The 16,540-nt window shown below is 36.5% G+C and overlaps 1 protein-coding gene across 1 annotated transcript in view; it reads left to right on the forward strand.

Annotated features, from left to right (window-relative positions):
- The window catches only part of PATJ (PATJ crumbs cell polarity complex component), a gene marked incomplete in the record, with an annotated part of 2,990,875 nt that overhangs the window by 774,183 nt on the left and 2,200,152 nt on the right, over nt 1-16,540 (forward strand). The window contains 1 exon segment of the mRNA XM_044085542.1: nt 5,320-5,385. Within this exon segment, the coding sequence (XP_043941477.1) occupies nt 5,320-5,385 (66 nt within the window).

Raw genomic sequence — 16,540 nt, forward strand, 5'->3', positions numbered from 1 at the left:
TTGAGTCAGTGGTGATAATTGTATTATCCAAGGATGAGATGCTGCTGGATTGAGTTTTTTTGGAAGGAAAAGCAGAAGCTTGCTCTTTTCTGGGGTTGAGAATCAGGTTGTTTTCGGTTAGCCATTGATCTACTAGGTGCAGGGATTGCTGAGTGACAGTGTGGAGATTTTGTATATTGTTAGAGGTGTTAATAATTGTGGAATTGTCTGCATACTGTATTAAGGTAGATCAGGGGAGGAGACTTGTTGGTTATTTGTAAATATATTAAAAAGTAGGGGGTCCAAGATAGAATCCTGTGGAACCTCAGTCTTAACACTGAAAGGGAAGAAGGATGTTTGCCATCTGACAGACTAATATCTGTTTGAGAGGTATCTGTTAAACCAGGAGGTAGTGGATGTAGAGAGTTGTAGGTTGGAAAGTTTGTTTAGGAGGATGGGATGGGAAATATTCCAGGAAGAAATAGCCAGGGATTTGACATGGCTAGGCTTGTATAGGTCCTAGGGCCAATAGCCTAGTACCAACCTATGAACCTAAATGGTATCAAATGCTTTAGATAGGTCAAGAAATAGAGCTGATAAGAGTTTATCATCATCGCTGGCTTGGGCAATGTGTGTGAAAGATAGGGCAATGGTAGTACTGTGCAAGGGATGGAAACCATGCTGTGTGGATGTAACTAGGTTTGCCTGTAAGAGGTGATTTAGTATTTGTCTATGCATACATTTTTCCACTATATTGGATAAGGGGGATAATATGACAATAAGCCTGTAAATTTGAGGCTTCTGTAGAATTTCTTCCCTTGTGGAGGGGTGTTATGAAGAATTTTTTTCCAATATCTGGTACTGTATTTTTTTGTATGTATCTGTTGTTAAGTATAGATACAGGGTATGGTACAGATCTAGCTGGATGCTTGAGAAATAACGGAGGGAGTGTGTCGGCTGATGGGGAACAGGATTTGAGTTTAAGAAGTGATCTGATGAAGGAAGTTGCTATGGGTGCTAGGGAGAATGAGGGAAGAGATGAGGTAGTGTCTTAATAAGAGTGTCTGGTTTAGTAAGCTTTTCTATTGGTTCAATGAAAAAGTTAAGTAGGGTTGCAGATTCATTAGAAGGTTTGTTTAGGGATGGGGTTTGGTGAAGAGGGGTTCCCTGGAGATAGTAATCTGTTTATTGAGTGCCAGCATTTCTTTGGGTTGGAATGGAGGTTGCTCAGAGATTTTTGATAACATTTTTTTTGTAGGACATGCTTTTTTGTTTGGTTGCGAAGCTATCTATATAAGTTGAGGCGGAAAGTTGTTTTTTGACCATGCTCTCCAGGGTGGAAGGGTTATGATAGCACTGGGGATTGGATACTAATATCCAGTCGATGATTGAGCCATTCTGGGAGTTTGTTTGCTGGTGCGTGGATGAGGTAATCAGCTGAGGAAAGCCATAAAGGTTTATAGAGTAGCTAGAGGATACAGTAGTAAAAAGGTTCCAGTCAATATTCATACCCACAAGGATGATGATTTCATAGGGAATGGATGTAGAAATCCAAGAAAGAAAGAAACTGCTCAAGTATGGGAATGTTTTTACCTGGAGGTATGTAAATTGCTGCAATAACTTTTTTTATGTTGGTTTAGGTTACAGGTTGCTATAAGTATTTTGGTAGAGCAAGAATCAGGGATAGCTATTGAGAGGAGGGACAAAGCGAGCTGGTCAGAGTAGATTATAGCTACTCCCCACCTTTTTTTTTTTTTATTTCCATCCAGTCGAACAATATTATAACCAGGAGGGAGAATGTCACAGTTTGTAATATGAGGTTTTAGCCATGTCTCAGATAGGGCAAATATATCTGGGTCATATTGAGAAAGTCAGGCATGAAGGAAGATAATTTTATTGACAATGCTTTGTATACTCATTGACAAAAGAGACAAAGAGTTTTGGAGTCTTGTGATTGTAATGATTATTTGTGAGGCAGTTGGAAAGGGAGAGGTGCTGCATAAGTATGCTCAGAGTGCTGTTGGCAAGGGCTTGGGTTGAGGTGAATATCACCAGATGATAGTAGTATTGTGCTTTGAAGTATTTGTATGAAGAAATATGTGCAAAGGAACTGATGTTTTGTTTTGATAAGAGGTTAGGCGTTTGGTATATACAATACTTTAAACTTGTGAAATGATAATAGTGGTATGGTTAAAGAGAGAGGGAGCAATAGGGGTGGAGTAGTTATTTGTATGGTGGGTAATGGGATAAGAGAGTGTGGGAGATGGGGTAGTAAGCAGTTGAGGAGTATGGTAAGCGGTTAGAGCTGAGAAAAGAATTAGAAATAGGAGGGCGAGAAATAGAGTTTAGAAAGGTATAGCCGTGATTTAGTTTCAGCTCAGAACTAAAGGGTAACATTTTATTTAAGGTTAGTAGGAGTAATCAGGATTGACTGAAGGAGTTTTATAAAGTGAGTTGACTGAAAGAGTTAAAAGCAAGAAAGGCTCAGGAGGGGTGGGGAGTGAGTATTACAGTTAATGGTATTGTGAGGTATGAGTAGAGGGGTTGTCTATTGGCTAGTACGGAGGTGGGGCAGGTTTAGCTATAAAGGAAATGATGTCAGGAGTGGGTGGGAATGGGGGTAGGGTAGAGGAGGGGAGAGAGCACAGTGAGGGCAGATAGAGTAGGATGAGCCAAAAAGCCTAGACTAGGCCACCTTCCAAAAAAAAAAAAAAAAAAAAAACAAGAAAACTAAGCTCAGTCAATTCCAGGTCAATCTATTGCAGTATCTTCCTAATAACTAGAAATAATATGCTACTAATCTAGTACAGTGTGGTAAAAGATGTGATTTCTAATCCATTTTATTAGTTTTTTTTTGATAAGAAGAATAAGAAATTTCCTGTGGGATGCAGTTTTTGACATAACTGTTGCTGCTGGCTGAAGGAACGGGTTTGACCCCAAAGATTTTAAGCATGGAAACAATATAATCCAGCAGGTATGCTGTACTGAGAATCACCTGGTTGTCATTTTAAGTATTCCCATAAAGTGAGTGCTCATTGACACACTGAGAACTTACTAGAATGAATCCAATGATTGATCACAGCATGGGCAGTTAAAAGGTTTAATACATCTGTTATCTACATATAACACTGATGTCCAGCATCAACAAGTTTTTCTTAAATGTATGGAGAATATTTTAATATACGTCTTGCAAACTCTTGATTGACATGTTTGAAGTGCTGTATTAAATGCTGAACTCTCACTTAGTTGAATTATTTATGCTTGAATATTTTTGAGAGTGGGAAATAGTACACGGTTATTTTTAGTTAGATTGAGTGTGTTGATGTGAATACAGTTTAGTACTGGTGGTGTTTCAGGAAATCACTGCCATATCAGCTTCTCACTAGGGAGATTTCTCCCTTTTTGTTTATGCACTTGTGGAGTTGGTATATGTAAGTTTGAGGGGCTGTAAGCCGACTTCCTCCCCTGCATACACCACTTGTATTTTTATTAGGTTTGTGTTTTTTGGCTAAGAATGGTGTGATTTGTGTAGCATGTTGGGAATGCCAGTCGCCTCTCAGTTTGGGTATTAATGTTGTGTTTTGTCATTCAGGATTTTATATATGTGGTAATTGACAGTATAATCATTTTAATTTACAACTACCTTAGCAAAGTGATTTTACACTGAAGGAGAAAGCAAACTTGATAACTTATGGAATTTTTTAATGTGATTCATCTTAATCACTTTAGGTTGAATCAACACTTTATAAATGAATGAGGCTTTAAATATACCAATATTGATGTGGGAAGTATGTGGCTTCACTGAGTTTGAAAGGAAGGGAAAAACAGAATCCTGTTCTACCCTTGAAAACTGATTGTATGATAGTACATCTTAACTTCAAGTTCTTCCAGTGGTCTCTGTTAGCAAGCTCTCATTTTCTTCTAAAGTGCTGATTGGCAGCAGACACCATTATTCCCTCTACTAATTGTCCTAGGTCTGACAACTCTTAGTCTCGGACACTTTATCTGTTATAGGTATGCTGTCCACCTTGAAAGCAGGGCATCCCCAAGTTAGTTGCGGATTCCTCTATCTTTATTTGTGTATTGAATTGAGTGCAATGTTCATAAGACTTGGAAAGTAATTGTGACACTCTGCTAGTCTTTGGCATGTGTTGTAAGACAAGTGCAGTACCAGTTTACAGCCCAAGAAAATGGCATGAAATAATAATAATAATCTGGCCTCACTTGGTGCCCAAGATTAATTAGATTGAATGTAAGTAGTGGATAAAGCAAAAATGCCTACGGACATGACCTCCACTTTGAGATACCTAAACCTGCTGCATAAGGAATCTTTGTACTGTATAAGAAGGAACTCTGTGTCTTTTACCATTTCATAAAAAAGAGACATCATTTTGAAATTTTCAGCAGCCATTTGTTTCCCAAGAGGACCCGATGATGTCTGAACAAATAAAATAGAATGTCACAGGCATTTCCCAGCTGCAGTATGTCCTATTGTAGACAAATCCAGCTTTCTCCAACTGCATACCAAAAGACACAACTTGGACCATAGTACTTTTTAAAAGATCACTGTATATGCATTATTTTAATCTTCTCATAAAGTTCTGCACAATCCAAATATACTGGTTGCATATATCTGCTTATGCCTAATTGTGTTTTATTTTTTTGCTTGTGTGTTTGTTTTTTTAACCGAGAATGCATTTGTGGAGGCAGACATCCTGATATGATCTTTTTCTTTGGAAGATCTGCATTTTGACCATTATACATTGTGAGGGCACACTTAGGAGACTAATTCACCCTAGTCTTTACTATTAGATCACAGTTCTATTCACTGAGAATGGAAGTAATGGGAGATATTGCTAAGTTTGAGAATGTTTAATAAAATGACATTGACCGTTTTGCAGTAACATTTGCATATTTTTTCTACCTGTGTGTCATCTAGTCTGCAGTGTGGTTTTGCAGAAGGGTAAAGAAATGGCTAAGATGACTTAACTTTTTTAAAAAGGGCTTTTGAGTTATGGGTCTTGATGTGGAACTTTTTAAATACTGTATATATTTTTCATATGCTAAAATTTATTTTTTTGAAAAGAATATAAGGTGGACTTTTAAGTGAACCATAGTACAAAGCCTAATGTGAGTGTAATAAGTTATATTTTTATATTTGGCTTTGTGGCTGACAGGATTATGCAACGTAATGTAGGATACAAATATGATATTGCAGTAACTGAAATGAAGCAGGTGATGACTGTTGAGTTTTTTCCTTTGCCAGTTAAGGAAAAATTGGGGATTTTGAGTAAATGTTTTGTACTTCATTTAAACAATTTACACTTTTTATTTTTTTAGCCTGTCTCAGTAATACAACATAAACCAAGTGGATCTAATGACAGTGCAGTTCCTGAAAGGAAAGAGGTCAGTTTATCTTCTTAGCAGTAAAAGTCATACTGAATAAAAATGAATATCTTTAATTGTTCACCTTTCTACTACAGTTCTCTGCCCATGTTTTGTTATTTTAACTGCTAAACTGTCATCTGTAATGGGCATACTTTTTAACCAATTAATGTTGTTTATATACAGAACTACATTTGTTTGCACAGATGCCACCCAGTTTAACATGAGTATGTGTAGAGCATGGAAATAGCACGTTTATGAAAGTTGTGTTTAAATGATGGACCACTTCTGTGAAATTTGTTCACCTACCTTGATGGAGTTTCACTGAAGTTATCTGCCAGTTAACAAAAACTCAGACTTTAACTGTAGAGTTCTATGATTTTTATGTTAGTTGTGTTTTCTGATCATCAGGAGTCATACTGTTACTAGCTGGCAGTTGACACAGAGGGTTAAGGCTGTGAGCTGTAGTTCCTGGGGTACAGGATTTGAGTCCCTTAATTGTCATTTGCCTACAGTGTAATCTTGGGCAAGACATTTAACCAGACACTGCTCCTGGGTCACCCCTGAAAAGAGATTGTGCATCCAGTAGGCCTACATGATTAACAAATGGATGATATTAAGAATGAAAACAGAAATGTCATTCTTTTGGTGATGTCCTAGCACTGTTTTTTGACATGTGTGTGCACAGGTCAGGCAGATGATGTTTTAATGGCAGTTGTTTCCACTGTATGGGATGCTGTACATCCAGCACAGAAAGGGCCTTCCCTCCCCATCATATCACTGGGAATGACTTTAACACACAAGCCTAAAGTAATATAATGCCACATGTTTCTGTATGCTTCATGATGTCTTTCCCTTAAAATGAATGGAAAAATGTTGCATGGTGGTAACATTCCTACATGGAATGGGAAGATGCTGTTAGGAGTTTAAAAACAACAGGATCTTATCTCCGTAAACTGCATTTTGATTTGAACTACCGTCCCCATCTCTAATATATATAGAAGCTCATTCCATGGTTAATCATTGGAAAGCAGTCATTTCGGTGGCTGAAGTGAAGTTTCCTGACAGTCTTTCTCAGAGAAATTATAGTTTTAGTTTGACATGGTAATTACATTGTTTAGAACAGTTCCTTTACTCCTGTCATATGTGCCCAAAATGGTGGCAGGTCAGTCGAATATACTGAACAAAATAGATGACAGAAGAATTTCAGCACTGAGCCTATTAATTCCTTTTCTGTATTTGCTATTGTCAGCATGTTTCCCAAATTGGTAATCCTAAATGCTGTGCCATCTGAAAACCAGTAATTAGAGTGCTAATCCAAACCAGGGTAGCTTTACCCCATTAGTGTAGTATTAGAGGCCAGCAGTGTTTTTTTTTACTCCAGTGTTGTGCTATTAGAGGGCAGCAGTGTTTGTCAGAATTATGGAGTTTTTACAGTGTAAAATGCCATATTTCCTAAGAATGCATCTAATCTTCATAAATAAGTGACTTTTTTCATTAAAGCTACTTTCATATTCCTAGTATTTGCAGTCTGAAAATAAAATGTCACTCAAGTCTTAGATGTTAAGATTGAAAAGTAGCTGTGGAGTGAACCTTTTATATCAAACTGAAAAATCTGGAACTGCTATCTGCCACACAATAAAACAGTTTTATTTTGATAGAAAAAAGTCATTTGATGAACTAGGAAACATTAGCAAAAATGTACCCTTTGTGATGGCTGCATTGACTGATGTAGATTTTATGCACTTTCCTAATTTCACACTTGTTTTGATTCATTACGTAATTGCTTGCTAACGGTAATGAACTGAAAGTTCTAGAGCACAGCATAATTGTATGGAAGCTACGAGTTATAACATGTATGATTTTGATCTGTGTGAAATTAACTATTCTCGCATTTAAGGCCATAAATAGTAGAAAAATGTCCATCTCGCTGGCTGCATTTTAAGGGTGGAAGAGAATTATTTTTCAGTGACAGCAGACTTATTTTCATTCATGCTCTTTAATATACTGTTTAATCTTAGTCTAAGCAGCCTTTCATGTAGACAGACACATGGATAATATGTTTTTCCAATTTTTATATTTTGGATGCTGAATGAATGTTAGCAGTATGGTAACATTTTGTGTTTCAGCACAGAATATGAGAAACTGTGCTGTAACCCTGTGGATGTTCATTCAACCTCTCGAGGGTTAATTCTTCAGAAGATATTTGCTTAAGACTAGCAGACAGAAAAAAAGTTTTTATTAATTTATTTAGTTTTATGACTACCTAAAGGTTTTGACATCTCTGGAGCTGGTTATAGTAGAGAGGTAGATGTTCTTCCATATCATTGTTGCAGTATTCATAACCGAAGAGATCTCCTGCCAAGGATAGCCCAACATCTGGCAGGTATACCAAAGCCTTTAGTATTTACAGGCACTATATGTCACATGTACGCTCTCCACACAAGGTGTAGGGCATAAAAGTTATGTACAGATGCACACACTCAGAACTGCTTTGGCACCAGTCCAAACCCCCATCTGAACACCCTTCTGCTGTACAGGTTACCATGCCAAGTTTCAGATAAGTACCCCTTTGGGGTTTCTTCATATCTTTCTTTTTTTAGTGCTGTGAAAAATGTCAGTGGGGGAGACAGATTCCCCCATAAAGACCATCATGTCCTGTGTCTTTTCTGTTTGGGTGATTTCCACACCCATACGCAGTGTTCTTCCTGCCAGGCTGGTGTCCCTAGGACCTTAATAGTCTCTCCTCTATATCTGTTTACATTGAAAAGCCATGTCAAAAGGTATTGGCTCAAGGTGCTATGGCATAGTCTTCCCATTCCCAAGCGTCAGCCATCTACCAAGAAAAAGGCCAAAAAATGTAGGTCTGATACAGCTTCTCTCCAGCCTCTCGTGGAAGTCTCTCTCAAGGCTAGGGAAAGTCCAGAGGATTGTCCAGTGGTTGCCTCTAATTCCTCTGCCATGACCTCATCAGAGGCCAGTAAGGATCTGACTTCTCACATGTCCTCACAGGCTTTACAAATGTCTCCTCTTGACATTGAGGGGGAACCTCAACTGATTATGCCTGAGGGGGATTCCGCAGATCTTAGTGAGGAGATCCCCACTATGCTTATTGAATGTCGCCAAGGGTCTGACCCTACAAGGATATTTCATGAGGTTATCTCAAAGAAAAAGAAATGGGAAACTAAGCATATTTCCCTTGTAGTTAAGGATCGCCAATGTGAATAACAGGATTTTATTTAGGGGTTATTTAATGTTTTAATAGTTTTAAAGCCTCCTCAGGGGGTGTCTATGCCTGCCTGTCCCTGGTCTTCACTCCTCTTAAAAGACCCAGGAAACTAGACTCTTCAAATGAGGATCTGGATTCTGGGAAAGAGTTGTTGCCTTACTCTACTCACTCCCCCTTGGATTATGGTTCAGAGGAAGGAGGATTCTTTTAGTCCAGATTCCTGTTTGGAGATACTGTGACCACATGTAACAAATATAGCAAATGTCTTAAAAATATTTTTTTTTTTTTGGTAATAGGATGCATAAAAGTCAAGTCTGTATTAATCCCACTACAGTAAACACAGGTATGAATTGGAATAGTACCTGTTTTTTTAATTAACAATACAACCACAGGAATGAGCTGATATTAAATCTTTATAACAGAGTTGTTTCAAGTTCTTCTCTTTTTTAAAAGTAAAGTGTGGTAAATCACTAACAACTTTCTTGACTTTAGGATTGGACACAAAATGGGCCAATTATTTTGTATCACTTTTTTAACCATTTGGGTATGCCTGTTACACTTAGTAATATAACCTAGCTTATTATGCTTGTGCTCATCTCTCATGAATATATTATCTTGTCAGAAAAATAAGATTGGCCAGTGTTATGTTCATCTGTTATATGTTGCTTGACTTCATTAATTAATTTCTCATCATACCGTGTAGGCTTAAAATCTTTAGATGTATTGAACATTTCATCTACAAAATTAACTTCTTTAGTGTTTATTCTGCTAGCGCTAAGAAGCTGGCATTTTACAACACTTCTATAGATGTACTTAGGGTGCATGCTGTTATAATGCACATACCTGGCAGTCTGAAAATCTTTTCTATGTATTGTAGTATCAGTATTCCCTTCACTAAATATTATGGTAATATCTAAAAAAATATTTTTTCTTTAGGATAATTTAAATCAAATTTAAGGAAATTGTTGCTATCTTTTAATTCTCTAACAAATGCCTGTAACGCATTAATACTACTAGTCCACACTAAAAAAATTGTCATTGACAAAGTGCTTATAAAAAGTAAGAAATTATTTTTTTGTTATCTTTTATAAAACTTTTACTAAAAAGTAACAAAGTTCTTAGCTGATTTTCCAGGTACTTAGAAATAGCTGTAGTAATCCACTGGCTACCCAAAACTTTAGGTCTCATAGATGGAATATTCAGCTCTTTGTGTATCTTAGGTAACCCATAAATAATAGGCACAACTGGGTGAGCAGTATATAAATAATTGTACACATCAGGAGTGATGCAATTCTGTATTATTAACAAGTCATATAAAAATGATTTTACTGTAAAAATTGAATTATTTAATCATGATTTATTAGCTCTCTTAAAGGTGTCAGTATTTAAAGGAAATGGAAACGAAATTACTTTGGATGAACTGGATAAAGTATTAAACATTTAAATATAGATTCAGCTGTGAATCTTGATAGAATTGCATTTGAACTGTATAAATACTTAGAAGAATGGTAAAAAATATATTTGTTACAAGTCTTAAATGAATGGTTAAATGATGGTTTTAAGCATAAGAAATTATATAGAAGGGTTTTAAAGTATGTATGGAAGAAGGTAGGAAAAGAAAGAACTGGAAACCATTAATGTTGAATAATACAGATGACAATTTATTTGTGAAAATGATACAAACGTCTTGAAAATAAAATGGAATACTTTGTGGAAGAAAGTTTATATGATGTAAAAGGAAAAAGATGTCAAGAATTAATAAGAGAAATGGTAGATGATACTTTAGAAATGAGAATTTAAAACTTATAATAGGTAATGTTAATAAAACATTTGATTCAACTAAATGTGAAATAGTATGGATATAATGAGGATATAATTTTAGTAATTAGGAACATTTGAATGTCGTATTACAGAAATATAAAGGTTTTGGGAAATGGAGGGATAGTTAAAGAAATGGAAATGCTTAAATGGATAAGACAAGGATGTCCTATGAGTAGTATTTTGTTTGGTAAATTCACTAATGTGGTAGTCAGCCAGGTTAATACTAAAATTAATAATGTGAAATATATTATGCACAAAGATGTAGAATGGTGTTAATGACTACACAGATGATGTAATAACCAAAAGCAGTGGCGGCTGGTGACTTCAAATTAAAGGAGGGCTGCAGGAGATAGCTGAATGTGTGGGGCCAATTGGGAAGGGGTGAGGCCAATTAGAAAGGGGTGGAGCTATGCTCAAAATCACAACAACTGGAACTTTAATTAAATACGCTGCCCTGGGTGCCAAACAGTCATTTCGAGAGTCCAATCAAGACAAAATGAAGTGTAGAAGAAAAAAAAATTTCAGTGCATTGGCTACATGACAACTTACTTAATATCCAGATGGAAACAGGTTGTGAGGCATGAAAAAATAAATTACTTTTTAAATACATTACTGGAATGCCAGTCAAAATCAAGTATAAAAAAACAAGCAGAACTCAACTCAAACCACTACTCCTTGCACTACAGTTCAAATTATAATTTATATTCAGCTTTATAAAATTACCAAGTAGCATGCTGAAAGTAGCAATCTCTGTGATACCCCCACTTGTAAAAATGTTTCTTATCCAAAAAAAAGACTTGCTGCCTGACACAACTATCTACTTGTTTCATGGGGAAGACATGATCAAAGTAAAAAAAATGAACAGCAAACAAGAAACAAGCTCAAGATAAATTGCTTAAAGGATTCCTGCACAAGTTATGGACCACGCATGATAGATTGGCATTCTGTTTAGTTTACGGGTAAGCCTGCAAAGATGACTGCAAGTCTCCAACAAAAGATGACTGCAAGTCTCCAATAAATGTAATGAGCTTCTGAAAATACTGCAATCCTGTCCTTTTATTACAAATACTGTCATATGCATTTCAATACCCAAGGCTTATACATTATCTAGTTATGTAAATATTCTGTGCATGGCAACAACGAAAAGGCTTTCAGTGCTGGTAATTCTTTAACAGTATGCTTATTAAAGCTTACTTGCATCTTACAATCTCTGACAAGCTTATCTGATGGTCATTAAATCATTGCTACTTAAACAGGGCAACAGGGCACTGTGACAGCATGCATTTCCTGAATAATAAGCATAAATCAACAGTATAAAAATATGACAGAAAACCAGAACATTCTGCAAACTCAAGGACAGATGAAAAGCCACAGTCATACTTGTGGTCTACCTTGGATGGGGGAATACTCTGCACACTTACACTGAATAACTGCTCCTTGCCTTCCTTGGACACATCCAGAGCCACTACAATGGGGAGTGGGGTGCAACAAGTATGTCACAATTTGAAATGTCTGTGGCTGACGGTGATGGCTCTGACACACATACCTCTCAACTTCAGAGCAAGAAATCTGGACAAAGCCATACATAGAACTAGAAGTGGAACACAGGCCCAAAAATAAGGACAATTTTTAATTAATGCTCTTATTAACTTAGATAATAGAACAGTAGTAGGTCTTGCATTAGTACGGATTTTCTGAAGGGTATGAAGTCTGAAACTCAAATGTCTGCCATTATTTTCTAACTTCAATCTTTAATGACTTGCCACTAATTTGCCAGAAAACCACAATTTTATGAAAAACAGACCAAAAATGTGATGCAAAAATATAAAGTTGCCACACAATACAGCCGGGAACCTGTCAAAAAAGGGACACCTTTTTAATATTAACACTGTTAACTTGAGCAGCTAACAAAATAAGAGCATCTAGATGCATTTCTGAAATAAAAGTAATCTATAACTCTGACCATTACAGTTATATATAATTGTAAACCCTCCACATTTTCTTCCAAAATTGCTATTTTGAGGAGGAATTATTAGGGGAGAGTAACATTTTGAGTCAAAATTGGGGACAATTGAGAGGTTTGGATATTCCTAATTCTACAAAGTGATTTGCACGTACCTCTCAACCTCTTAATGCAGGAAATTTGGACAAGGCCAAATATATTGGGGGAACATACAAACACTACTAAAAATTGCTCTTGTATAAACTTAAGACAGTTGATAGAATAATAGGTCTTGCATTAGCATGCATTTTTCTGAAGGTTATGATGTCTGAAACTCCATGTCTGTCATTTAGTGACTTCATTCCTAAATGATTTGCTAGAAAACCACAAATCTTATGAGGAACAAACCAAAAATAAGAATCAAATATCTATTCATTTTTCAAAAATATGGACAACTGAGAGGTATAGTTTAACCAGGGCTGTCAGAGTTTGCTACCCTTCCCCCTCCTCACAAAATCATGGTCGAATGGAGCCTCCGCCTTGCAGCCATTTCAATGTCCCATTCCTTGGTTATTTTGCCCCATTTACCATAAACACTGTAATGTGCATACTGCTTTACTTCTGCAATGATTTAGATTTCATTTGAAAGTTTTATTTTGCATTTTACAGCACAAACCCTAATATATATCTGTTAAACAAAACAATGCAGTCTCACAATGAAAATAGACTTAGCATTAAAACGTCTCTGCCCTTGAAACTCACATGCATTGAAACAGCATTGATACCCACATTCAAAGAAATTACATTTTGCCAGTGGCAGATAAAGAACAACTCTGGGCTGTTTTCAAAATCATAGGCCCTTTGAACATGAAACATACACATGCTCTTTGTTAACACCTTCCTGGCTGTATTACATTATATTCCTTGTACAATACAGTACAGTTGTTAGAGATCATTTTAAATTTATTGTTTTGAACATTTTTCCAGTAAACAATGAAACAAAATGCATGCACCAATGACAAAACTGCCCAATTCAGAACATTTCCATCATAAAAAGTCTACTCAACCTTCTGTAGTCCACCAGTATCAGTAAATGTGCACAGTCTCTGAAGTAGTAAAATCCACATTAAAGAAATCTGTAACTAATAAAGAGGTTGCTGCTAGCAAACAACTTTATATGTCATTGTTTCATCTGCAAATAAAGTGCCTGTTGCCCTTAAAAAATAAATTGCCTATGTTGCATGCATTAAAAAATGATAAGCTAGTAATACCGCAATAGGGAATGGATAGCAAACTGATAACAGGTTCATAGTTACTAGGTATATTTGCCAAAAAGGACTGCAGCATCCACCCCCTTTACAACACAGTACAGTATCAGCAATGCATCTACCTACTGTGGGAGTAGAACCCACAGCCTTCTGCATCAAAAGCAAGTACACTACCTGTTGTGCTATTAACAATGCAAGCAGACTTAGCATAAGCAGCACTAAACTTTTGTTCCCCTGCAGCTCTCAGCTCCTTGTAAAATCTACTCGACACTCAGCTGTATCTCTGAACTTTGCAAATCTGGAAAAAGCCAAAATTTATTGGGGGGGGGACAAAAGGCCAAAAACCAGGGACACATTTTAAACATTGCTTGTATAATGTTGGAAAGTTGCTAGAATAAAATGCTGTGTTACCACCATACATTTCATTGCCACATCTTGAACCCATGGGACCCTGTGCAAAACAGTCAAAGAAATATACCACTATGCCAAATCAGCTGAAACAGAGGAAGACCAACTTAAATGGCTACCATTTGGTGAATTCAGTTCTCACCATAGCTGTCAATCTCTTAACAAAAAACATCTGAAAAAAGCCAATAATGTGGGAATACAGCTGCCAAACATATTCAGTGAATTCACTTCTCACCATAGCTCTCAACCTTGGCACAAAATACCTGGACGAGGCCAATAATGGGGGAATACAGTCCCAAAAATATGGGAAAATTTCAAATATCCATGTTATAAACTTAGACAATTGCTAGAATAAAAGGTTTTGTTTTACCATGTACTTTCTGAAGAATATGAAGTCTGAAATTCAAATGCCTGTTATTTTTAAACATTTCTTTACCAGGAAATAGTCTGACTTGGAACAAAACAAAGCCAATTTTCAGCAGAGCAGGGAGAAACACACCAGACACATCTTTGTAAGGGATGGGAGGACATGCAGACTCCACACAGAAGGCACCCCAGCCAAGAATCAAACCAGAGAACCTGTAGCTGTCAGGCAACAATGCTGCCAGTGCACCACTGCACTACAGACCTTTGCAAGGAAAAATGAAGATACAGAAACCACAGATTTTATGAGGAACAGAACAAATATGAGGCAAAAATCTGCAATCTTTTACAAATAGTGGTGGGTAGGGAATTCAGGCCCTTGCCACATGCATCCAAGGTACAGGGTTCAAGCCTGAGTATCTCTACCCACCACTATGTGTTAACAAGGGCATTTTACACACACACACAGACACACACACACAGGTACACAGACACACACCCTTCATTACCTGTAAATGGGTTCGGAAGCAGCAAACCTCCACACACAAGGTACATCTCCATTGTCTCGAAGCAGCAAACCCGCACTCAACTTAACGCTTCCCTGCAAGACCTTAGATCTCAACTTACCTCTTTGCTGATTGGTTCTGCACTTGAATCCCTGCTCACCTCTCTCCTGATTGGTCCTGTCTGTGGATCAAGCAGTCCGGAGCTCCTCTGTCCTGTGCGGTCTTCTACCGCACAGATTCCTGGGCATCTGCAGGGCAGAAAATTCCTTCTCTGTATCTGGACTGCTGACTCAGGCAGTCAGAGTTTGCACAGATTCCTGGGCATCTGCGTGGCTGTCTGAGTGTGTCTGCGCATGCGCAGCAGTTCCGGTACTCGTTAAAAAATACAATTTTTTTTAATTTTATGTTTCACATTTTTTATTTCTTTTATTTCTAGGTGGGAGGGCTGCAGTCCTGCAGTCCGATAGCACGAGCTGCCCCTGACCAAAAGGGGTATAGAGATGAGAGAAGTGAGATTTTGTATAGCTAATTGAAAGGAATAGGTTTGACGTTAAAGATAAAAGCAGAGGAATGGGAGTGGCAGAAATAATAGCAGATATTCAAAGCCTTTAATGTGTTTGGTATAAAAAGTTTGGTATAGAAGCACCTAACACAAAGTGGTAAACATTACTAGAAAAATTAAAAGAAATTTGTCTGTTATGGAAAACATGTAGATCAGTATACAATAAAAAAGTGAATGTGATAAATCCGGCATTGATGGGTGGACTTGGTTATCTATAAAGTGTGTTTATGATTCTGATAATGCATGAGAAACATTTGTTAGAAATATTTTGTTTCATTTAGTTGGAGTTCTAGATTAAATCCAGTTAAAAGGGGAGTTTTATACATGAACAGAAAGGAAGGAGGATTAGGTTTGAGCAATCCAGTGGTTTATGCAGCATCTTTGTATAAAGTATTGAAATGGATAAATGATAAAAATGAGAAATTAATTTCAAATGTGTTTAAATATTATTATGAAGGTTTTTAGAAAATGCCAAGAAACAGAAGACTGGGAATAAAAAAGAAATTACTGGTACAAGGTAACTTACCATATCAAAATAAAAGAATAATTTGTTTACATTGTGGAGAAGAAGAAACCACTGAATATGTTTTCTTGAAATGTAAGAGTTAAAAAATTGTGGGGCAAATTATGTGATGAGAATTTCTTGGAATGTTTTAAAGAGTAGTAATATGAATATGGAGATGATTGAATAGGATGTTATAAGGATATAAGTAAATCAAAAAATAAGAATAGATTTGTGTAATGAGAATCTGGAATGAGAGAATGAATTAAATCATGTTTAATGGAAAATGGTTATTGTCAACAATACTGAAAAAAAATAGATGGTTATGGAAAAAAGAATGGGGGTTTTGATTTTAAATAAGAATGTAAAAATATGAAGAAAAATAAATAATCCTTATGCAAAAATAGGAATGTATTTATTACTTAACCCAGTAAATATGTACAGATAAATATGTAAATATTGTAAATAAATTGTCATTTATATAAGCTGCCATTGTAAATAAAAGAACCTCTTCTCTTTTCGATGGGTGCCATGGGATCGTTTACATCCATCTGAGCTTCCACCAACTCAAACTG

This window comes from Protopterus annectens, chromosome 10.part0 (assembly GCF_019279795.1).
Source record: "Protopterus annectens isolate FY-2018-M chromosome 10.part0, PAN1.0, whole genome shotgun sequence".
Taxonomy (NCBI): domain Eukaryota; kingdom Metazoa; phylum Chordata; order Ceratodontiformes; family Protopteridae; genus Protopterus; species Protopterus annectens.